Below are 26,690 nucleotides of genomic sequence, written 5' to 3'. Positions count from 1 at the left end.
GCAAAGGGAACAGCTCAACGCTATTCACATTTATAATTGCTGCGTAACAAGATGTTTGAATGTGATCTACAAAATATTTAAATATTAACAAGAGTGATTCTTAGTGTTATAACAATGGGAAACAATAAGGCAAATAAAAATCAACGCTGTAAACTGTCTTGAGCTCAAAGCGTGCGGACGCGCTGTACGATGTACTATATTACTTGACGCGATCAATCCCGTTCTCTTGCGTGTTTTTTCTGTTTTTAATGTGAACTGTGTTCATCTGATAAGTGACAGTCATTCAGCGATTTCATGTAGTTGATTGACGTGGTTATATATCATTAAGTTTTGAGCTGATTGAATAGACAATGTTGTATTTCCTTGTACCACTGAAGATAACTCAAACTTGAGTCGAAACGTTTGGTGTTTTGTAAAAAAAGTTGTGAGCTTTTGTAACAAAAAGTATTAATAACGCACCGTTTACAACGTTGATTCTTATTTGCCTTATTGTTTCCCATTACAAAATATTTGTTTACCGTACACGTCTCCAAATATATCGTTGCGCACTTAGCAATCATGATCGTGAACAGCATGCATGATGCTGAACTGTTCTTTTGTATGAAAGTTCGCTCATTTGTGGATATGTATAAATTAAATGCTTTTTAAGATTTTCTGTTTTCTCGTGACACCAGAAATGTGATATCAGAAATGAGAAATGACATGCAAAACATTTCTTGTATCGTATAGTTTTATTTTGCAATTCTTCATTAAAAATATTTTTATATTCTTAAAACTTGTAAAAAAGCCAAATAATAAGATATCTATTTAATCCTCAGTCTTATTGCTCCTGTCCGAGCGTGGTGCTCTCTCTCTCTCTCTCTCTCTCTCTCTCTCTCTCTCTCTCTCTCTCTCTCTCTCTCTCTCTCTCTCTCTCTCTCTCTCTCTCTCTCTCCTCCTCTCTCCCTCTCCCTCTCCCTCTCCCTCTCCCTCTCCCTCCCCCCTCTCTCTCTCCATCCATCCATCCATCCATCCATCCATCCATCCATCCATCCATCCATCCATCCATCCACCCACCCACCCACCCACCCACCCACCCATCCATCCATCCATCCATCCATCCATCCATCCATCCATCTATCTATCTATCTACTTATCTATCTCTCTCAGTGAAGAGGACGTGTCAATTCAAGCTCCGACCAAAAGTGTTAATTTTAGTCGATTAAGTTGAGCTGCTTGTACAACGAAGGTACCATTGTTGCAATAGGAGACATAGAGACAATATTATCTATTGTTTTTATACAGTGGAAAGAAGAAAAATTGTATGTGAAAATTTTTTTAACTGATTGCACAAAAGAAGAATCATCGCAGAAACAGGTGAGTCAACGTAATTAGATATTAGGCAATACCGTCTGAATGACGGACAGATGACACGTACAAGAAAGATTAGATCGATAAGAATCGATAATATAGTGCATTATCAAATGATAATGAATATAAGATGGAGGATCCAAAGACCTGTCATATGCCAGCAATGCAAAAAAGACATTAAAACAAAAGTTCATAAATGTATGTTATGTGACAAGTTGTTTCATCCTAGTTGTGTGAAACTTCATAAAATATATAATACAGCAAATGAATTAGTACCCTGTAAGGGAAAAACAGAAGTTTTTGTACTAAAATCAAGTGCGAATGAAAGTGCAATAGCTGGTGATAACAATAGAGAACGGAAAGCATCGACTTCTGAAGATTGTCGAATAACAGGGCGCAGTATGGATAGTAAAATTGAAGCTATCTATGCAATGATGAAAGAGATAAAGAATGATATGATAGGAAAAAATTTAATTTAATTAAGAAATGTAATGTGGTAAATAGGAAAATGAGAATCAGCGCTGTTTACAGTGCGCAATTGACATTCTTTATTACAACTTAAATATATAATACATATGTTTGATATGTCATCCTTACATGTCATTCTTAAACAACGAGACCGTCTTTAAGGGATTGTCAATTATCAGATGAACACAAACCGGAGAAAGGACGCATAGGAGTGTGGCGCGATTAGCACAGAGCAGCACACCACACAGCGCGTCCGCATGTCTTAAGCTCCAGGCAGTAACTGAGCGCGGTGACTTTACAATTCAACAACATATCATCAAAACAAAACCAGGGGAGGTTACAATTTGTTCAAGACAGAAACGTATGCGTGATGCAAGAATTTAATATCAGACTGTGAATTCAGACTATTATTCTGTCTCTTAATGAAAAGCATCTCTAAGATCAATCGTTTCTGCAAATTATGTTCACAGTCTACTTTCACATCGTTCCAGTCAAATTCATAATTGTAATCTAATCTGTGTTCAGTAATGAATGTGTGTTCGTATTCTTACATATATGATTCTGATATTCATGCAGTCTCGTTTTTAATTCTTCGTTTTTAATTCTCAATTTAATTATCTGTTTGTCCAACATAGCACGCATTGCAATTGCCGCAGCAGATCTTATACACTATATTCCTTTTGAAATGTGCTGGTAGAGCATCCTTATGCATCCTGATCATGCCAATTTATTCACTATTTCATACTAAAAAATGCGGATTTTGGGATTGAAATCATTGACAATTTTTTTTGAGTTTAATTGCAATTTCCGGAACAAAAGGTAAAACCATTTTGTTCCTTGTGATTGTCCTATTGCATTTGACATGCTTGATCTATCTTCTCATCTAAATAGAATTTTTAGTCTCGAACGGATATTATCAAAGATAAAGTTGAGGGTAATTATTCATTAACAGAATTGTGATTATCAAATTCAAGTTTTTTTGATGATATTTCAGGTGAGACAAGAAGAATGCCTTATCGACGAGTCCAGCAATAATGCCTCTTTTTTGGGCGAGAGGATGCTGGGAGTGAAAATTGAGGTACCTTACTGAAAAAGTAGGTTTATGAAACCAATCAATTTCAATGAGACTAATAATGACATCTTGCGACAGACATTGCAGCCGCACAAAGGCGACGATAATGATGACGACGTTTCTTAAAGTAAAAATTTCCAAATCGGATTTTGCGTAACAATATTTCCGTAGAGCATGTAGCAGGAAAATAAAAATACTTTTATTATGCAAGTCAGACTCAAGCTATTGATTAAGCTTACTTAGAATTTGATCGGTTTAGCCGTTATTGAGATCCGATAATCTCGGATCTCGCATCTCGCTGACTCGCGTAAAGTACATGGTAGTGTTCTCGGTTGATTTGACACCCGAGACACTCTACTATGTCTCCTGATGATCTGTTATGTTTTCTTGGACTCTTGGTCTTTAATCGACTTTTTGTTTGTCCAATATATGTGCATCGCAGTTGCTGTAGTTAATTCTATAGACTACGATACATATGACCTTGTTTGTCTTTGCCCATAGTTATATATGCTTTCAGTGTATTTGACAACCGAAAATGCGATTATAAAATCATGCTTTTTAACGACCGATTAAAAGTTCTCGGAAATGTTTGTCACATATGGAATGGTAAAATAATTTTTTTGTTATGTTTGTGAACCATTGTTAGTACGTGCTATTTGATTGTTTTTTGTTTTTTTTTTTTAAGATAAAGTATTTTAACACATCTGTCACATATGGTATATATTATAGATCAATTTAATAGGATACCCATTATCTAATGGACTATTTATGAATATTGAAAGATTCTTATAATGGAATTGAGAATGTGACAGCTTGACAATTTTATCCACTATATCAAAGATGATTCCTCTTTTTTAATTAAGAAGATGGTGGGAATTATAATTGAGACATCTGCCCGAAAACGTTTGCTTGTGATAATGATCAAAAATGATTCTCCCGTCTTGGTTGATAATAAGCTTGACGTTGAAGAAACTGAGACTGTCATCTTTCTGTATTTCGTGAAATTGCAGGCGCTCGTGTATTGAATTAAAATTTTCAAGAATTGTGTGTAACTTATTGCTAGGCGGACACAGTATAATGTCATCAATATATATATATAATAAAAAGACAAATTCGGAATAGAGCCAAGCTGGATGACAATGCTTATTGTTTAATTTTTAATAATACATATAATTTTATAAACAAAATAAGAATTCGCAAATGTTTCGATCTACTGGTCGAAGTACTCGAAGTCATCTTCAGTGCGTGGAAAAAATTGACAAAACTAACCGTTAAGTTTTCGTTGAATATGTTATAATAAAAAGATTGCCATATAATTGTCCATAATTGCATCGATCCGAAATTAAAATTGATGAAATGTCGAGTTATATAGATTATTCCTTGTTGTTTGTTCTTGATATGCTTCGTCGGGTGTAATGTAAGATGTTTTCCTTTTGTTTTTTTATATGCGATTGATTAGAAAAATTAATTTTAATTTTGATAGACCCATGGTCATTATATGCATGATAATGATTATTTGAATTTATAAATAAAATAGTTTAATAAATAAATCAAGAGTATACTTAAATGGATGATTGAATGAATAAAATTGTATAAATATAAATGAGTAAATAGGTGATTAAAAGAATAAAATTAAATAAATAATTAAAAGAAAAAACGGCGGATATAAATTTGATCTGATTGATTTGATCTGATTTGATTAAATCTTATAAATTGTAAAATAATAAAGAATCATACCTAACGAAACATATCAATGATCGGCTGAAAAACCAAGGTATGCTGGCAGACTGAGTAAAAATTATTGTTTACTTTTCGGTGTGCTAAGAGTAAATGAGATGGAATGACGTAAATGTGTAATCTGTAGTGATGGATATTAAAGTGGTGGAGAGAGAGAGGGAAGCATAGAAGGCGAAGGTAGGTGTTAGGTAGAGAGAGAATTGATAATTGGAAGGTATGCCTCTGAGAGAAAATCTGTATCACTTTGTTTATTCAGCCTGTTGTACTGTTTCTTTATGTGGACCATCTCGGACACCAATCTTTTATTGAAGGAGAATTCATTGTCTAAAATTCTACCCCTTCCCAATCGAACTCATGTTTCCTAGACAGACGATGCTCAGAAATAATCTAAGGAGATCCGCTTTTTTTATTGATGTCTATTTTATGTCTTGCAGTCTGGTCTTCAACTTTCTTTTTGTTTGTCCGACGTATATCGCATCGCAGTTGATTTTTTATCATCACATCGGGACATGTGATCTAAAGTATCTTTCTCTGCTTTTGTGATGAATTTTAGCGTTTTGGGGAGCGAGAAGGCTATTCTAAAATCGTGTCTTTTTGCAATGTGTACAAAATTCTCAGAGACATTGTGAATATATAGGACTGTGAGGTATTTAGTTTTTTTGATAGGCGTGTTGTAATCTGTGGGAGAAATGTTGTTTTTGTGCAAATGATATTTCAGTTTGTTCCATTATTCATCGAGAAATCGATGGGATAACCATTATTTAAAAGTGTGTGATTATTTCATATAGGTTTTTTTGATGAAATCTTGGGTGGGATAATAGAATCGCCCTATCAACCATGCTGTACACAATACCTTTCTTGTGACTTGTGGGATGGTGTTATAGTTTAAAAATCTGCTAGAACACGTCGGCTTTTTGTAGTTATTGAAAATGATTCTTCCATCTTGTGCTATAATGGTTACATCAAGGAAACTGAAGCCATTTTTTTCTATCGTGAATTTGACGCTCGTGTAATGCATTGAAAACTTCTAGGGCGTCATTCAATTTATCTTCTGGTGCACTCAGGATTATGTTGTCGACATAGCAATAGTAGAAAAGGAATCCGAACGGCAAGCGCTCAATCGCGACTTCTTTTAAGTTTTGCATAACTAAGTCTGCGGTGATGGGTGATAAAGGTGAGCCCATAGGTGTGTCATAAATTTGTTTGTATACTTTTTTATTGAAGGTGAAGTAAGCTGACTGGATGTTAAACTTAATAGCTATTATTAATTCATTGTAAGGAATTGCGGTGTTTCTAGAAATCAGATCCCATCTCTTGCATATGCTTTGTATTACTAATTTTCTTTAAAACACCTATTTACTATCTGTATTTAAGATTCTTCTTACATCCAGACGTTTCAATCCATTTTCGGATCATCTTCAATAGATACATATATACATATATATATATATACATGATAAGAATGATTTGAGACCGTATTAGTTCATGACTTCTCCGATTCGCATCGATAAACGCAATAGTGCATCTCGAAGGCCTCTGTCCAAATAGTTCCAAATAGTTTCCACAGCTGATGTAGAAGACACTGTATAATCAATATCATTTGAATGATATCGTTTATGATATATTCACGAAATAAAATTTTTTAATGTGTCTAAAAATGAGAAGAACAAGGAACTGTTAGAGACTCATCGATGATATCGTTGATTATGACAATAACTTGTACACAGAAGGAAATAAATACTGAATATTACAATAGCATGGTCACAATTAAAAGAAATAAAAAAACAATTTTTTAACAGAGATATAAAATAATAGTCAGTTAGTAAAAAAAAAGGAAGTAAATACATCTTAACTGTTTCGAGTCAATTATTAAAATGTAAAATAATAAGATAAATAACGAGGATAAAAAGTAAAAAATTGTATGGAATGAATACGGTCAATCACACGCTTATATATTGTTTACGACAGGGGTGTATATATGGCTAAGAAATTCTGTGTCTGTTTGCAAATTGATACCGTTTTTTTGTATTGTGATGTGTAGCATTTCTAGAATTAATCGTTTGTTGCAATTTTTCTCCACATTCAGAACTTTCACGTTAGCCCAGTCGAAATCGTGTCCTGTGTGTACCCTGTGGTCAGTAATGACTGAATGTGTAAAGGTATTCCACCTTATGTGATTCCTTATGTGACTTCGATGTTCATTGATTCTCGTTTTCAATTGTCTACTGATCTGACCTACGTAAGATGCATCCCAATCAGTGCACTATAGCTTGTAAATAATATTTTTTTTATCCGGAAGTGAAAGAGGATCTTTCTATATCTTAACAAAATTGTTTAATTTAGTGATACTGTAAATGGTTAATTTGGTTTCTATATCTTTTAATGTTTTGTTCACAGGGTTTTGTTATTAACAATGTATGTTGTGTCGTTATTGTGTTTTTTCTTACAATTATAAATTAAAAATTTGATTCTACTGTTAATTGTTTTAAAATAAAATTCAATGGGTAATTATTTTGTAAAAGCGTTTTAATCACGAAGTCAAAATTCTTCCCGTGAAATTGTGGATGTGAGATTTAGAATCCTTTTTTATTTTTGACGATCGGATTTATAAACAGAACTTCGGAACATGGGTTCGCCATGTTTCTCCGATTGTGGCTGATATAGTAATGCAAGATTTAGAGAATGGAGTGCTTGAGACATTTGATTTTAGTATACCATTTTTCTATAGATATGTGGATATTTTAATGGCAGCACCAGATGATCACGTCCATGACATTGCGAGGAAGTTTAATTCAATACACCCGAGATACAATTTACTTCGGAAATGGTAGCCAGATTAACTTCTTAGAGACGTCTCTTTTCATTGAAAATAATACTATTATATTCGATTAGTATCACAAACCAACATTCCCGGGTACTTGATAGATAATTGAATTTTATGTCTCAGCATCCCATTTCACAGAAGACAGGTATGGTCAGGGGTATGGTAGACAGGAATTTTTATCCCTTACATCCACAATTTCACGAGAAGAATTTTGACTTCGTGATTAAAACGCTTTTACAAAATAATTACTCATTGGATTTTATTTTTAAAACAATTAACAGTAGAATCAAATTTTTAATTTATAATTGTAAAAAAAAACAATAACGACGACACAACATACATTGTTAATAACAAAACCCTGTGACTCTACCTTATGTGAAAGCTGTCACTGAAAAATTTAAAAATATATTAAAAGATACAGAAACCAAATTAGCTATTTACAGTATCAATAAATTAAACAATTTTATTAAGGTACAGAAAGATTCTCTTCCACTTCCGGATAAAAAAAATATTATTTACAAGCTACACATCATACTACAAAAAAAACGATATCAATTTGCAAACAAACACAGAATTTCTTAGCTATACGTATATCCCTGTCATAAACAATATGTAAGCGCGTGACCGTATTCACTCCATAACAATTTTTGATTTTTTATCCTCGTTATTTATCTTATCATTTTACATTTTAATAATTGACTCGAAATAGTTAAGACGTGTTTATTTCCTTTCTTTTTTACTAATTGACTATTATCTTATATCTCTGTTAAAATTTTTTTTTATTTCTTTTAATTGTGACCATGCTATTGCAATATTCAGTATTTATTTCTTTTTGTGTACAAGTTATTGTCATAATCGGCAATATCATTAAAGTGAGTCTCCAACAGTTCCTTGTTCTTCTCATTTTTAGACACATTAAAAAACTTTATTTCGTGAATATATCATAAACGATATCATTCAAATGATATTGATTATACAGTGTCTTCTACATCAGCTGTAGAACTGTTTGGACAGAGACCCTCGAGATATTGCACTATTGCGTTTATCGATGCGAATCGGAGAAGTCATGAATAATACGGTCTCAAACCATTCTTATTATGTATATATGTATATATGTATCTATTGAAGATGATCCGAAAATCATCTTCAATAGATACATATATACATATATATATATATCATCCGGAAATGTCTGGATGTAAGAAGAACCTTAAATAGAGATAAGATTTAATGGATAATCATTTATTGCACTTGACTCTCATTGCCTATTGTCATTTTTATTTGTTTTTCTAATTAAGGAGTCCTATTTTAATCTTTTTATCATCTATTTACTCATTTATATTTATACAATTTTATTCATTCAATCACCTATTTATACAATATATTCTAGATTTATTTATTAAAATATTTTATTTATATATTCAAGTAATCATTGCATATGTAGTGATCACGGATCAAAATTAAAATTAGTTTCTCTAATCAATCAAATATAGGAAAACAAAAGAAAAACATCTTACATCACACCTGATGAAGCATACCAAAAACGAATAGCAAGGAAATAATCTATAACTCGACATTTCATTAATTTTAATTTTTTGGATCAATGCAATTATGGACAACCATACGACAATTTTTTTATTATAATATGTCAACGAAAGCTTAACAGTTAGTTTTATCAACTTTTTCCACGCACTGAAGATGACCTCGTAGTAGATCGAAACATTTGCGAACTCTTTGTTTATAAAATTATATGTATTGTTGTACCCCGGATGGGCTACAACGATAATAATAGAGATAGTCGGGTTCATTAAGCCTAAGGAGTTGGGACTCCGAGCAGGATCAAAAGAATGGAAGGAAATCTTCTTGAATTCACTAACATACTTTCTTTATTTTAATTGGTTTATTTAATAAATGCACAAATTCTTGAGATTAGTATTTCTTGTTTTATTACTTTACACACGGTTAAACGTCGGCGGGCGGCTCGGCGAGTATCGCGTTACTCTGGCGGCCGACGACCGAGTATATTACCTGAGATGCTGATAGTACGGCTCGCGTGAACTTCGCCGCGCTTTTGTAATATCTTGCGCGATGTTTATAATAATGATTCCGAACGACACGTTATTCTTGACTCTTGACTCTTGACTCTTGACTCTCTCGACTCCGCCTTGTGTAACCGGTTATATAGTCTGATCGATGCCCGATCAGCATTCTGATTGATTGCGTCGATCGGTTGCGTGATATTGATTAATCAATATTACGCTCGGTTTGATCATCAAATTTAGGAATTTGCTGATAGGCTTTTTCGCAATGTTCTCGCGTGATGCATTTCTGCGGTCTTTCGAAAGACTGGTCGCAATTTCGGCGGTCACACATTTGTGTCGTCTTTCGAAAGACTTTTCGAGATTCATGCGACCTAATTCTGTTGCCATGCGGACTACTTTTATTATTGATTGTTATTTTATTATTGGTTGTAGATCTAGCTACAATGACAACAGTATTATTAAAAATTAAACAATAAACATTATCATCCAGCTTGGCTCTATTCCGAATTTATTTATTTATATTTGATATTTTATCATCGGAGCCTGTAAAAATTCTATTTTTTTATAAATGACAAGGTAAATATTCAACCACAGTGGGAGGGACATATTGAAGTATCACGGGAGCGATACGTGCTTTTTGGAATGCCATCTCTCTTAGAGTGAAAAAGTGGTCAGCTGCAAGATAAATAAGCAGGAAGAGCAAAATAAGGAAAAGCAAGGGTAATAGAACAGCAAGAAATGAAGGTAACAATGGATAAGGAAATAGAGAAGAAAAAGAATGAGAAAGCTCGTGAAGAGTTTGGAGATTAGATCGTACGGAAAACTTGATGTGAAACAATTAGAGATATCTATAATACGTTAATTAGCCGATAAGGTAGGAATCAATTAAGATAGTTAACGAGCCACCAAAGTTTGTTGATAACTTAGAAAACAGACAAAGGAGGAGTTAATAAAAAAAAAATAAAAGAACTTAAGGAACAATGATATAAGAAGGAAGAGTGTTGGGAGAGAATAATTACAGAAATAGAAGAAAAATTATGAAAATTGGCTAAGAAAGGGGGCAGGGACGACGCTTTACGAGAGAAGATTAAGGTATTAAAAATACAGGAGGAGGCTAGAGAAAGAACAGAAAAGAGAAATAATATCATAATAAAAGGTTGGAAAGTCCCAAAAAGAGATTCTTTGGAAATCGCAGTAGAAGAAATGAAAGTTAGAGTTCCATATAGACGTTGAAATAGAAGAGGCATTCTGGACAAGAAGAGGAACAAACATGGTCACGGCAAAGCTCAAAAATAAAGAACAGAAAATATTAGTAATGATAAAGAAAAGTAACCTAAAAGGGAAAAATATAATCATAGACAATGATCTGACTTAGAAAGAAAGAAAAAGGGAAATTCATCTAATCGCGGACACGGAAAGAGCAAATGGAGGGAAAGTGAAGATTGGATACAGGAAATTACAAGTTAATGACAAGAAATTAATATGGAAAAGAGAGGAAGGTTTGAGAGGCTCATAAAGAAATGGACGGAGCGTAGAGGGGTTAGTAGCTATTCCCATTGGCTCTGCGGCTGCAGAGCTAGCGGGAGAGTGGGTTCCATATAGAAAAGATAAGAAAGGAGAGCCGGGCACTCTAAGTTAAATAACAACAAAGAATCAAAAGAAAGAAGAAGAAAAGAAACTTCTAAAGATAGGAAGATTAGAATAGATTTTGGAACATAACTGGATTAAATAATAAAGATTTTCACATTTCTGAGAATATATAAAAGAATTCGATATAATTGGAATACTGGAAATCTGGATAGAGGAAAAGCGATGGAAAAGTTTGAAAGATTATCTGCCAGGAGAATTCAAGTTGCGCTGCCAATTTGCCAGGAGGGAAAAGAACAGAGGAAGAGCTATGAGTCTACATGGACAACGTCTACATATTGAACTACGCGATAGAGAAAGAAATTAATAAAAAGGGATAAAGTATTTGCAGATTTTTCCAAAGTTTTTTGCAGATTTGAAAGCAGCATCTGACATAATTAATAGAAAGAAATTATGTTCGGTTATGAGAAAGAAAGGCATTAACCAACATTTAATAAATAGACTAAAAGAAATCTATGAAGAAACATCTAATACAGGTGGAGTACAAACGAAAGAATTTTAGTGAATTAGGGATGAGAGTGCCATCTAAGCCCTACATTGTTTGCAATTTATATCGCGGATATTGAAAATGTCTTAAGGGACAAGTAGGAGGTCTAGTAATAGGTAGAAAAAAAATATGAAGTTTAATTTATGCAAATAATCTAGTATTAGTAGCAAATAATGCGGACGAAATGAGAGAAATGTTAAAAAGTTTTGCTAAATTCTTAAGAAAAAGGGATCTAATTTTAAGTGCAGAAAAATCAAAGAAGTTGACTTTTAAAAAGGAAGGAGGAAGGAGAAAAAGAGAACGATTTTGGAACCGAATAGAGATAGAGGAAGTCGATCATTTTAAGTATTTAGGGTATATGTTGCAAAGAAATAACAGCTCAGATGGGCAGAAAATAAGAGAAACAGTTAGAAAGCAATTAGTGCAATGAAGCAAGTCTGGGGAACAGGACAAAGAAAGTTTACGGGAGATTTTGGAAGAAGAATGTGGATGTTTAATTATTTGATAAAAAATATTTTAATGTATAGTGCAGAAGTAAGGGGAAAGAATGAAAAGAGTACGAGTTAATAGAAAAATATCAGGATAAGTATATAAAATGATTGCTAGGACTAGATTGGAACACGCCAGGATATTGAATCAGAGAAAAAACGAAGACTTAGGTATTGAGAATTGAAACGGGAAAAAGAGTATTAAAATTTGAAGAAAAGATTAAGGTAAATTCATCTAATAATCCTTAAGGAGTGTTTAATTGAAATCGAGAAGAATAGGAAATCTAAATCCAGATGGATCGCAGAGAGGAAATTATATTTTCGCAGGAACGGTATGTCAGGATTAAAAGTGAAAAGAATAAAGGACGAATGGGGAGAGATCGTTAGTATGTTAGTTAATAAGAATATAGAAATTCAAAAACAATTATAGTATAGTAAACAATTATAGTATAGTAAAATACAGAGTTCTAGATACTAAGGATATATAAGGAATTACTCTTTACAGGAATTCCGGAAGATTTAAGTAAATCGAGACAGAAGAATTTCCAGAAAATCGTCGCGAGATTTAGATGCAGAAATGAGGAACTGGGTAGTAAATTTTGGTTAGGACAGGAGAAGACCTTGTGTAAGATATGTCATAAGGAGACAGAGACATTAGAACATTTAGTAACAAACTGTATAGAAGAAATAAGAAGCAGCATGAAGATTAATAAAACTAAAGATAAAACTAATAACGGAGAAAGGAGAAAGGATTAACTGGATGAGAAAAATTATTAATATAAGAAAAGAAAACGCATAAAGTTTTTTTTCATTGGATAGGAATAAATAAGGCAAGGATAAAGTCTTTTAATAGAAGTGTTACGTCCAAACTTCGAAGGAAGGATTCGACTTAACGGGTGGAGCTGGGAAGGACGTTTGTTTTCTCCCTAACTTTCTCTCTCGCAGAGCGATGTTGAAATGTCCTGCGAGTTGAACACACCTTTCGTGCACAGAGGAACGAGTCAACGTCAATGATGCTATAACACCTGCCTGTGCCAGTGCGGTCGTTAGTCCGATTTTAGGTCAGAAAAATTAATCTCTTTAATCTAGGATAGGACTTGTGCAACATTTCGGGTAGCGAGGAACGAAAGAGGGTTAATAAATAAGTTAACTTGATTTAAAAAAAGATAAACATTTAATTATAAGAGATGATTAATAAATTACAAGACGTATACAAAGAGGATTCGTTGTAATTAAAAGCACAAGTTTACAAATTACTGATTCAATTAATATGAAAAAAAGAAATTTAATTATTAATGATGAATTTTGAACAAGAAAAATTCGGGTTAACATTTGAAAAATGAATTCGAGATTAAGTTCGCAAAGAAAGTTACAAATTCAGTTATATATGAAGACTACGCAATATATATATATATATATATATATATATACGTATGTGTGTGTGTGTGTGTGTGTGTGTGTGTGTGTGTGTGTGTGTGTGTGTGTGTGTGTGCATGCGCGCGCGCGCGCGTGGTGTGTGTGTGTATGTGGATGTACGTGTGTCGCGATTTACATTAGTTCGAAGGTTATCAGGCAGGAATTAACGGGAAAATCGATCTTAATACTATTCTTGTGTAATAAGTGGTGTGTAGAATCCTGTCCGGGCATTACACATATGTTTCGTGTTTATTCATTTTTTGGGATGGTGTAGTTGGATAAATTCCACGATATGTGGAGGAGGATTTGGGATAATTTGATAAAAGAAATGCAGAGGTATGAGGTACGAAAGGGGGTCAGAAGGAAGGAACAAAGGAATTACATCGTAAGGATCTTTCTGTAGAGCTTCCGCGTAAAGCGCGAATTTAATGTCTCTATTGGCGGAGATCAGATAAAATGTTTCAGGCGGAGGGAGGGAAGGTGATTGAAGGAATTGTCTTATTAGTTAAGAGAATTTTTCAAGTTTGGAAGGTTCGAAGGAAGATTGTTGTTCCGCCGAGGAAGACAAATCTATCGGGAAGGTCTGTTCGTTCCTCGCGGATGTAGCTAAGTAATCTAATTCCGCGAACACGTTAATCGGTTACAAATTTTCAAGCTCAGAATCGTTGACAGAGGATTGATGTTTAGTTGAGGAAAAAAGGCCGATCGAAGAGATTTCCGCGGGGAAAACGGAATAATTTAATTCTGCAAACGGGTTAATCAGTTGCAGATTTTCAAGCTCGGAATAGTTGAGAAAGAAGATTGTTGTTCGACCAAGGAAAAAGGGTCGATAAGGGAGGTTTCCGCGGGTGTAGCTGAGTAATCTAATTCCGCGAGCGAGGCGATCGATCGCATATAGGGCTGCGAGGTGGTGGGCAGCGATGTCTGCTTTCGCGAACTCTGTAGCGAGTGCGCATCGAAGCCATTTGTTTAATTTATGCCTTAGATGTTTCAAGCTCTCTTCGTTCACTTCTGCTCGGAAAGAGCCGGTAATCTGAGCCGGTAATCGGAACATCATAAATAGGAGAGAAAGAGTGTAATATACCGAGTTTTTGGCGGCCGCGTATCCAAAGGGCGAGCCTGAGCAAAATGATAGGAAAGAAAGAGAGAGAGAGAGAGAGAGAGAGAGAGAGAGAGAGAGAGAGAGAGAGGGGGATGCACCGATTTTCTCGGCGTTCACGTATCCAAAGACAAGCCTAAGGATAAATGGCATGAAAGAAAGAGAAAAGAAAGAAAATGAAATTTATAGAATGTCGAGGATTAGGAGCTGAAAAGAACTGAGAAGTGAAATTTTGCGATTTCGAAGGGAGGCAGGGACGGAGCGCATTATAAAAAAAATTTGACTTACTGTTATAGCAGCCGAGAAGAATTGCTGTCGAGGGATGGGTTGAGGTGTCGGCACGGTGGTTAGGGCGGTCCCAAACTTGTAATTTCACACGTAATTTTTAAAATCACGCACTGATTCTAACTGTTACAATGTCTTGCCGACGGCACAAGGCGACAAAGTCCTCGAAAAATGGTAAGAGGACGATCTGCACGGAATCATGGTTTATATAGGCCTTGGAGAAGTAGGAAGATTCTGGAGCGTCTCTGCGTTAATTTTCGAATCAGAGTTCGGAAAAGTCGTGGGTGTAAGGAAAGGAGGGGAGCGGCGTTTCATGGATCGTAATTGTTTTGTGTTTTTAGTTTTTCCGACGAATGATGGGATAAGTTTTAAAAATTTCATCCGTCGTTTCACATCCTACTTATTGGTGTGTCCGTCAACGGTCGCTAATCACAAATTTCTGATTGGCATTTTCTTAGTTTGGTTTTGGGGATGTCAGTCTCAAATGATCTCGGTGACTTTCGCGTTTCTCGCGCGTCGGTAAGTTCAATTTTATTAGTAGAATGATAGACTATAAAATATTTATATATTCCAAAGAATATTTTGATAAATCAAATTGACTTATTTATTTTTAATATGTTTAAAATTAACTTTAAACTAACTATGCCTGTTATACTTTAGGTTGAAAAAAAAAATATGCAAATAAGTTCCAAAGTCAATAGTCTAAGATATCATCAATTGTTTTCATGAGACGAATTCAAAGACAAAGGATGGGACAGCCAAAAATTACGATTATTGCTAAAGATAAAGCAATTATATTAATCAAACGTAAGATGACAGAAACGACAGACGATAGAAATTCAAGCTGATTTTAACCGTGGTCATGACGAAAATGTGTCTGTAATCACAAAAAGAAAATTGAGAAATGCAAGCCTTTTTGATAGAGTAGCTGTTTCGAAACTTCTTTTGCGTGGAAACAGAATAAAGACATTACGTATAGAAAGCAGAAGGGAAAACGGGAATCGGTTTTCAGATTTGATTATTGATTTAGAGAATATATCTTTAAACTACTGCATTGAAAGTCTGTTAATAATGATGGTATGTAGTTCGCGATAGAAGCAATTGATGAATTTATATATTAATTTATTATTTATTTATATATTTATTTATTTATAAATTTAATTAAATAAAATAAAAAATTATAAGATATTTAAAATTCTGTTTATCAAACGATGCCATCTATTATTTCGTTATTTTAAAGAGATTGTCCCAAATAGGGCAAAAATATAACGATGATGATAGGACAGATGACTTTAAAAAAGTACTTTGGATCAATGAATCAAAGTTTGAAATCTTTGATAGTGACACATTTCGCAATTTCCTAGAAAAGATGCTGCCATATTGCTTAGTGCCCATAGTAAAATACGGAGAAGAATTAGTAATGGTATGGGACTGCTTTAGTTTTAATGATATTGATTCTTTGCATAAGATCGAAGGAACATTTAACCAACATGGTATTGTATCCTTCGCGATATCGCTACGTCAATTAGAGCCTCTCCGATAGAAAAAGGATTTGTCTTCCAACAAGACAATGATCCGAGAAACATATTTTAAACTGTGCTGGAATTATTTGTTGGAGAAGAAAGCATTTGGAGACATTGAAATTATGTAGTGGCTACTGTTATCTCTTGACTTGAATCCCATTAAATTATTATGAGATGAAATAGAATCGCGAAGTGAGGAAACACCAGCTGATATTTATAATTACGCGCACATTTATGGAAGACATTGGGAACAAATTAGAAACAATTATCCCAATAAAAGTTAAAGAAACTTATAAAAAGAATGTCATGATAGGTTAATTGTGTTTTATAAGCGAATGATGGTGTGGTAATTTGAAATACGCGCTTTTAGAGTGCCGCGCACTCTTACTCCGAGAACTATCTCTACGATACCCCAACGACGACATGTAGGCTGATGGGTAGTCGTCTCACCCAGAGACTTTCGATATAGTCCGTTCCGCACGGCTAGTTCACGTGCCCTGACCGGCTAATTAATCTCGGTACTCAGCACGTGTCTCGAAATTCTCGAATAAAATACTTTTGGTGGGCTTCTAATTTCGAGTAATTATTTCATCACTCCGATAAATTAACCCTCACCTTACAGCAAATGGCGACGAGGATAAAAATAATTGTGAAGTGCAAATGTCCAGTATAAATTGAGATTTTATCAACAACGAAATCTCGTTACATTATACGTGGATAAGTACTCTTAGTAAAGAAAATTTAATCGCAGTAAGCCAACGTTTTCGCATTCTCGCGGATGATAACTTTATTGTGGATCATTTAAGAAAAACATTAACAAAGTGTGTAAAAAAAATAATTGCGGTATGGAGGTGTGATCATCAATGTGGCGTGTGTCGCCTATGCGGATTGTTGTGATGGTAGTTGTGATGTCTGAACGGATTTGACGAAACCAACTCGTTGTACCTCCCTGCACGCCTCGTCCACGCTCAGGCGAAGCGGAAAATGGTGGCAGGTTCGAGAGGGAAATGAAGGTTGTCGTAGGTTCCCAAGGTTCCCAGGTTCCCAAGATTTAAATGAGGCGATCTTTAAATATTCATTATATATTTTCTACGATAACTACAAAAAAGAGAATGGATATATCACGGGCGTGACGCGGAGGTTTGCGTGCCCCGTGCGGCCTGGTGTGGCGGAATCGCGCGGCTCTTCGCGGAAGTGCTGTGTTCGCCTTTCGCGAGCACCAGCCCCGCCGTGGTGCGTGGTCCTGGCGCGAGTCGTCAGCAAGCCTCCAGTGTGCTGCGGGGCCTCCGTCTGTGAGGCGACGTTGTAGGAGGCCGGGGGAGTGTTGGTTGCCCCTTACCGCAGGCGACGCAGGCTCTGGCTGGCGCGAAGTCGCCGATGATCCGGGATGAGTTGGTGCCGGAGTGTCTCGCAGTCCTCCTAGCCGGTGAGAAGTCCGCTCGGTGCTGGTCCTGGCGGCAGCGGGGGTAGGTCTTCCCGCGGTGATGATTGCCAGCAGGTTGCTCGGGCACGGGCGGATGCGGCTGCGAGATCGGCGGTGGTGAAGAGACGGTCCCGACGTGATGGCGAAGTCCTGGTCCCGGGGCGGCGTACTCCGGTGGCGTCTCCGCGGTGTGGCTCTCCTCCGGTAGCGGAGAAAGCGGCACGATCGGTTGCCTCTCGGCGGGTGTGCCAAGAGTCTCGTCCAACGGCGTGTACGGCCGCTGAAGAGAACTCAGGCGAGAGGAGGCACGGCGTGCGCGGCCGCGTCGGAGGGTAGAGGAAATCCTCGATGGCGTGCGTGGCCACTGAGGGGGGAATACGACCAATAGTGGTCGGTAACGCCGGCCGTGTATAAAGGGCCGTATAATGACCGCAAACGGTCAGTCCTCAGTGCTAGTTTAAGCCGTGCGCGGGCTCCAGTGCGCACTGAGGAGGTAATGTCAAACGGTGGTGCCGGCCGCTCTTATATAGCGCCAAAGACGGATTCCGCACACAAGTGGATGATCAAACGGTTGGCTATCTCGTGGCGAGCGCGTGAATCATTCCCGTGCGCGGGCCCACAGTGTCGGCGCGCGCCGGCGCGTTTGTCGATGGGCCAGAGTGGCGGTGACCGCCACAGCGGAAAATACAAAAAGTGAATATTGCAATACGTCATTAAACAATAGCGTGGAGCAAAGTGAAGTGAATTTGTCACGCGATGATCAAGATTCTAAATCGAAGGAACAATCATCGAACAGTATAGTAAAAAGTGGGAGTAGTGATACTAAAAAGATTAAAAGTGTCAATAAAAAAATGTCGTGGTTAGATCAAGTGGAACCATTTAAAAAGAACGGAGACTTGCCGTCATTCTTAGACCAGCTCCAAGCATATATCACATTAAATGACATTGCCGAAACGAAAAAGGAATCTTTATTATTAACCTTGTTACTTTGTGTCACCGGAAGTATATAAAGAATTAAAATTGAAGTGCGAACCGATAGCTTTAATAAATTTTAAATACGATGATTTAAAACAAAAATTAAATGATCTATATAATCCGGATAAAGGTGAATATTCATCACGGTTTATTTTTCGTGAAAGGAAACAAAAATTAAACGAAAGCATGCAAAAATATTTATCGGTTTTAAAAAGTTTAGCACAAAAATGCAAATTTTCCGCTATGAAGAAATGAAATAATCAAATCAAGGATTAATTAATCGCGGGAGTTCACAGTCATTTAATGAAATACGAATTACTAAAGCAATCCAGCAAACCGCTAAAAGAATTGATAGAACTCGCCAAAACTGTAGAAATAGCTGATACAAAAGCTACGGGATTGCAAAACAAATAGGACATTCCGCAAGAGACGAACCTAATAACATGAGTATGCATCATGTAAAATTAACATTATTCGACTTTCAACGACCACAGATGAAACACGACAGAGCAAAAAGAAATGCGAATAACTTTCAATAGCGGCAACGGTCAGTCACGAATAACAACTCTTCACATCAGCGACGACAAGAACACGCGACTTCCCAGTGACTTCGAACGAGCGAGTGTCTGTTTGTACTTGCTACGGGAAATACAATCATTTGAAATTTCAATGTTCTTTGCGATTCAAGTTTTGTAGTGAATGCGGTAATCAAGATCATATTTTTAAAACATGTCCTAAAAATAAGAATAAATCTAATGTACATAAATGTATGCATAATATGCAAAATTTGGTGAATTTGTTTGGTGAATTTGGTGAATTGGGCACCTTGAAAGATTAAATAGTTTAGCTATTCATGAAAATAACGATTGTAATAATATCGATGAAATTGAAAATATGGAATCGAGATATGAAACATGATTAATATCCGGTACACGAAATTAAATTAAATAATCAAGTAATTAAATCTCAATTCGAAATTATCAATGTTAATAATATATCCTTAAAAATGGAAATTGACTCAGGATCACCAGTATCTGCTATTTCATTAGATTATTACAATAAATATCTTTTACACATCCCTATACAATCTGCCGATACGGAATTACGTGCTTATAATGATCAATTTATTCCGGAAAAAGGAAAAATAATAGTAAATTTGCAACGATGTAGTTCAAAGTCAAACATTGTTTATAATTAATAACGGTGGATATTTAATTTTAGGCCGAATGAATGGATGTTTGTACTAGGAATATAACCATTAAAATTTTCTGATAATTTACAAAATAAAGAAATAAAATATATTTATAACATAAATAAGTATAAAATCGAGTCATTACGTGCGGAATTCCCAGAAGTTTTTAAAGAAAATTTCGGTTTGTTCAATCACGGAATTTTGTCTTTACAATTACAGCCGGAAACACAACCAAAATTTATACAATCACGTAAATTACCTTTTGCATTACGCCCAAAAATAGCCGAGATAAACAGACTTGTAAAACATAGAGTTCTGATGCCGGTTGAATATAGTGATTGGGGTAACACCGGATAGTGCCGGTGTTAAAAGACAACGGCTCGATGAGATTATGTGGTTTCAAGGTCACATTAAACTCTTTTCTAAAAAATTGATCATTTTCTATCCCTAAGACTGGAGTCTGTATTTTATGAATTACGTGGTGATAAAAAATTTACGAAGCTTGATTTAGTCGAAGCTTATCAACAGCTATCGTTAGACGAAGAGTCACAAAAGCTTGTGGTTATAAGTATACATTTAGGGTTGTTTAAATATACGCGATTACCTTACGGCGTTTCGACAGACCCGGAGTCATTTCAACGAAAATTAACAGCATTATTATTGGGAATTCCGGACGTAGTGGTATATATTGACGATATCATAATTACGGCACCTAATATAGAATTACATTTAGAACGTTTAAGAGAAGTTTTGCGTAGGTTAAATGATACAGGTTTACGACTTAAATTTGAAAAATGTAAATTTTTACAAGATGGAGTAATTTATCTAGATTTCGTATAGATAAAAACGGAATTCATCCAATACCAAATAAAATTGAAAGTGTTCAAAGAGCTCGCCTTCAAACATATCCGAAGTAACAAGTTTTTTAGGTTCGGTCAATTATTATGCACGATTTATACCAGATATTGCCATGAAATTACGTCCACTTTATGATTGTTTAGAAAAACAATATGGTTTTAACTGAAATAAAGATTGCGAAAAAGCCTTTATAGAAATAAAAAAAACATTTAATATCAGACAAATTTTTTTTGATTCATTATGACAGACAAACCATTGGTGTTGATTTGTGATGCCTCACCATATGGTGTGTCTACAATGTTATCTCATCGTACAAATAACAATGATTATCCAATTCATTACGCAAGTCGTACATTAACTGAAAGTGAATGGAATTATTCTCAATTAGACCGCGAAGGACTTTCTATTATTTTCGGAGTAAAAACATTTTTTGAATATTTATACAGTCAAACAGTTTTTTGTTACAAACAGATAACGCGGCACTCACACGAATTTTTCACCTGGAAAAATCAATACCGGAAATTACGGCCGCACGCATACAACGATGGGCGTTATTTTTATTAGCTTTTCGTTATACCATTAAACACATAAAAGGTGTTCTTATTCGGGGGCTCGAACCATGCTTGATGCAATCTCTCCTGTCGTGCTCCAGGAGGATTATTTGTATATTTGCCAATGGCGTTGGAGGGTGTCGCCGTTGCAGTCCGACCTGCATCCATCGAGTGAGAGACCAACATCGCTCTGGAGTACTGGTCGTGGGGATTCGAAAGAATACAAGTATATGTATATATATTGTAATATATGTATATATATATATATATATATATATATATATGTATCATTGTATTGTTAACGTGTTATTCTAAACACGTTATTTGCGATAAATATCATCACATGTCTCGGTAGTCGAAAAGATAAGATGCCTGCCCGGTAAGCAGGAGATCCAGGTTCGATTCCTGGCTAAGGTGGTATTTTTTCGCAAAAATAATTACGAGTTTTCACGACTGGTTCGTGGTCGGGCCCCGCCGTGACGCACACCCTCCCTTCTTATTCAACACATCTGAAAATTATGCAGATTGGTTTAGTCGATTTATACCGATCGAAAATAAATAAACAAATGTCAAAGAAAGACCATTTGTAGAAGATATACCTAATGTATTTTTAAATAATATACAAACTTATGATTTTTTGCGTCTTTAGATTGGCGACATGTACAACGCGCTACACGCGAAGACAAAATTTTATGTAAAATAATGCGTTACTGTTTAGATGGATGGCCAGATAAATCATGATCGAGAAAGACTTAATTACCTATTGGAATAAAAGAGACGCTTTATCAATAGAAAATAACTGTTTGCTTTGGGGTCATAGAGTTGTGATTCCGGAAAAATTAAGAATCTTAGTTTTATATGAACTATATTTTAGTCATTTTAGCATAAGCAAAATGAAAGCACTGCCTCGATCATTCATCTGGTGGCCATCATTAGATCAGATGATTTAGAATGATGATTTAGAAGAACTAATCCGTTCTTGTTTAAGATGTTTAGAAACCCATAAGAAACCTGTAAATATTCCGTTAATACCGTGGTCGTGGCTTACCGTGGCATAGAGTACATGCTGATTTTCTTGGGCCAAGTGCAGATAAAACTGTATTTTTATTAATAGATAGTCATTCTAAATGGTCAGAGGCTTTTATAATGCCAAACATGGGCGAAGAAGCCACAATTTCGGTGTTTAATGAGGTTTTTTTTTTCGTTATGGATATCCCGCACATTTGGTTACCGATAATTTTAATACTTTTGTTGGCGAAGAATGTCAAAAATTATTTTAAAACGCCGGAATACGTCATAGCACTACACCACTTCACTCCATCAATTAATGAGGCCGCCGAAAATTTAGTTGACACATTCAAGTGTAAGGTAACTTGTATAATGAAAAGTGGTCTAAACATATCAGAAGCAATGCGGCAATTTTTATTTGATTATTGAAGTACATCACATAGTGCAACAAATCAATCACCAGCTAAACTTATGGTTGGACGTGACTTACGCACTAGGTTTTCTCTATTGCGGCCGAGAGAGACCGAACACATCATGTACAATCATCAAAATCATCAAATAAATAATTATAAAGGGACGAGACGCGTAAATTTTGAAATTGAAAATTCAGTAATAGTAATTGATCACAGAAGCAAAAAATTAAAGTGCATGAAAGCTAAAATAAGAAAAATATTATAATAAAAATATTATAGTACCGGGAGTTACATATTTAGTTGAAATCGATTCCACAACTATTTGAAAGCGACATTGTAATCAAATGCGAGAATGTAATGACAAATTATTTGAACATTCAGTTGTCAACGAGGATGCCAATATAATTAAAGATAAAGTAGACTACCACCTCTGATATTATATTGCGAAGATCAGAACGTTTAAGAAACCAAGCGATAAATTAAATGATGTCAAATTTTATATTAGAAGGTAAACTCTTATTCTGAGGCATGGTAAAAAAAAAATTAGGAGCAGAATTCAATAAGAAGAAGGGGAGAATGTGATAATTTGAAATATGCGCTTTTAGAGTGCCGCGCACTCTTACTCCGAGAACTATCTCTACAATATCCCGACGACGCTATGTACGCTGATGGGTAGTCGTCTCACCCAGAGACTTTCAATATATAGTTCATAGTTCCGCACGGCTAGTTCATGTGCCCTGACCGGCTAATTAATCACGGTACTCAGCACATGTCTCGAAATTCTCGAACAAATAAAATACTTTTGGTGGGCTCCTAATTTCGAATAATTATTTGACCACTTCGATAAATTAACTCTCAGTACACCTTACAGCAGATGGTTTGTTTAATGAGAAAAAAAGTCTGAGTTTAACAAATAAAATAATTGTATATCTGGTTGATTTTTATTAAAATGGATTAAATTTGTTTTAAGTTTCTCTTTTTTAACGTCTATTTCACTTAATATAAATATTGAATTGCTAATTTTGTGATCCGGAAGCTTTTGACAGTGTATATGTTACATACAGATTCGAAATTACGTTGGCCGATCATGATGATTTGATGAATAGAATATAACGTCACTCGACTCACCCCCATTGTTTAGACAATACGAAATCGCCCCGACCGATCAACCGCCGGGGTATCGACACGGCGATCTTTCCGCGATCCCACCGTTGTAAAATCACGTCCAGACCAAACTAAAATCGCACGGCTTTGCGTAGCTAAACAATAGACTGGTTGGGCGCTGGTTGGGCTACCGCCGTCGTCTCCGCTACCGACCGCGCCACCGAGCATCTTCGCGGAATCATCGAGCACGTTCGGCGAATTGTCACGAATATTCCGGCGAGATCATCCCCCGAAATCGCTTCGACTCGAGTACCCGACTACTCCCGACCGACGGCCGACTCGGGTATATTAAGTGACTCCGGTGGATGATCAGGGACTATCACCGGCGAGACAATAAGATGTCCTGCTCTCGATATCTCCATTCCTATCCAAGCGAATTAGTGCTTCCTATCGCGCCAGGAGCTTCTGGCCGTTCGCTCCTCTCATCCCCTGCGCGCAAGCTTCATCACAGATTGAGGAGCTTCTCAATCTGAGCTCTGAAAGCAAACTCTTGTGCGCACCATCCTCCGCTGACGGTCAAGAGGCAGGGAGCTTCCTGCATCTCACAGCCACCGCACAACAATCTCAGTCTGACAATACGAGACGCACGAATAGCTGATCGGTCATAACACGCGCGCCGAAGACCCCTCGCACCGTCGCGCCCGCGCCGCGTCTACCGTGAACACGCCGAATTCGCGGAACAGACAGCGAGCAAAATCTATTGTAACGATTCCCGGAACTCGCTCCGCTTTTCCCGAAACATACGACCAAATTCCGGGACAAATATATTATAAATATTGTACCTAACAACAACCCCGTCAGCAAAACTGTAAATACTTCAAGCTAGCGATAAATATAAATCTTTGTATGTAACGTAAAAAGGCTCTCGATATTTTATTTCTCTCCGCATAATCCGGACTACATCCGACTGACGCTCCCACGAAATACGTCGAAACGCAGGAGCCGCAACGAACAGGGGAAACGTTTTAAGAATATAAATGCGAATATGTCTGATCACAGGAGATTAATTTCAAGTGAAAAGGCATCGATGACGTCTTCTGTATAACAGAAAAATATGGCGATAACATGTCCATTTGTCTCTGATAAGATTTTCCTGAATATAAATCAAATTTTTTTCATTCTAACATCAGTGGCAATTAAATATAATGCCTTGCTACATAAATGAAAGCAACTTACGTCTTTTCCAAAACAGAACATTAGCTAATAGTAATACAACATCAATGTTATAATTTCCCACTTAATAATGACTCCTAACCGTTCATTACATATTTTCAAAATAACGATTTTCATTCTTATGTAAATTTCTATATTCCAAAAAGTGTCCCAATCTTTATGGGATTGTATGAGGAAGAATCATGAGCGGATCTATGTTTGTAATAACATTATAGCAAATTTTCGGTATACTTTACAAGTCTATTTTATCAATTGAAAATGTTATTTTATTGGAAAACTTTTCTATTTTTCAAGAATTTTCATTAATAAAATTATGAAATGAAATTGTTTTCTCTTATTTTTTCTCTTTCGATGTCATAATTCAAGATAATTGCAATGTGTTAGTAAAAGTCTTAACAATAAATGTAATATAAATTGAAAGATAAATTTAATAATAAATAAATCGAAGAATTTAAAATAAATAAAAAAGGAAAAGAAGATATAATATTTCAATGCTAATTTTTATACCTGAACACCACATGCAATATTTGGTGGTGTGACTTTCCGAATTTCCGCGCAAACTCTAGTCATCATAGTTGTAATTTCTGGTGATATATCTTTCTGCTTAATATAAGGGACATCATGCATATTTTCAATCAAAATGCCGTCCTGAAAATCATATAGTTTAAGTTAATGCTTAATTAAAAATTTTTGAAAAAACAGTGAGAAAATAAAATATAAAGTACGAATTAAAATATAAAGACTACGAATATTTTCTAAATAAAAGATCTAAATAAAAGAGGAGCATAAAAACGAAAATCAGTATGTGTCAAAAACTTTCGTATATAATTAGTGAAAATAAATACATAAATTTAATATAAGAATCTAATAAATAACTAATTAATAAACGAATTTAATACAAACGTCGTTTCGACCTTATATTAGGTCATCGTAAAAATTGAAATTGGTCGAAAAACAAGATTTAAAAACATAATAATCCTAACGATACACGTCAAAAAAAGCTTCGCACATTAATTATCTAACTAACAAGGGGAATACCAGGTGATTGGATATTTTGATGCGCTTTATACGGGCTGTTTTTGAGCGAAAAAAAAAAGATATGTGTACGGCCGTTCTGCAATGGCCCATAGTTTTGAAGAAATTGATTTAAAAAAAATGAGTTTAGTCGGCCAATATATGAGCGGGACGCTTATATGTTTAATCATCACTATTGAGCAAGAGCAGCGGTAGCACAGGCGGTAAGGCGTTGGCTTTGTACAACGTAGATCGTGTGTTCAAATCTTGTCGCGTATATATTTTTTTTTATTAAAAATTAGTTCATATTTGTAATTACTTATTAATTATTTGTAATTATTTTGTTACTGTAGATGTTTAAAAAAATTATTTATTTAATTATATCTGTATATTTTTTGTAAATAAAGTTTTTAGGTAGTTATTGTAATAATTTGAAAAATCTCTATAAAGAAATATTAATATTTTTATAAATTTAATTTTA

At 35.4% G+C, this 26,690-nt stretch overlaps 1 protein-coding gene across 13 annotated transcripts in view; it reads right to left on the bottom strand.

Annotated features, from left to right (window-relative positions):
- The window catches only part of LOC105422389 (uncharacterized protein F13E9.13, mitochondrial), a 263,236-nt gene that overhangs the window by 88,149 nt on the left and 148,397 nt on the right, over window positions 1–26,690 (bottom strand). For 10 of the 13 annotated variants that reach the window (XR_016140502.1, XM_089082110.1, XM_089082105.1 and 7 more), the window contains one exon: window positions 25,703–25,843. The exons of the other annotated variants lie outside the window; for them this stretch is intronic. Coding sequence is in view for 9 of the 10 variants with exons in the window: in XM_089082110.1 (XP_088938236.1) it covers window positions 25,703–25,843 (141 nt within the window). In the remaining variant the exon portion in view is untranslated. The remainder of the gene's footprint in view (window positions 1–25,702; window positions 25,844–26,690) is intronic. 13 annotated transcript variants of the gene reach the window in all.

Source organism: Pogonomyrmex barbatus, unplaced genomic scaffold (genome assembly GCF_055798465.1).
Source record: "Pogonomyrmex barbatus isolate J1 unplaced genomic scaffold, ASM5579846v1 scaffold5, whole genome shotgun sequence".
Taxonomy (NCBI): domain Eukaryota; kingdom Metazoa; phylum Arthropoda; class Insecta; order Hymenoptera; family Formicidae; genus Pogonomyrmex; species Pogonomyrmex barbatus.
The sequence above is the reverse complement of the archived record's forward strand: the minus strand, read 5'-3'. Positions and strand labels throughout refer to the sequence as shown.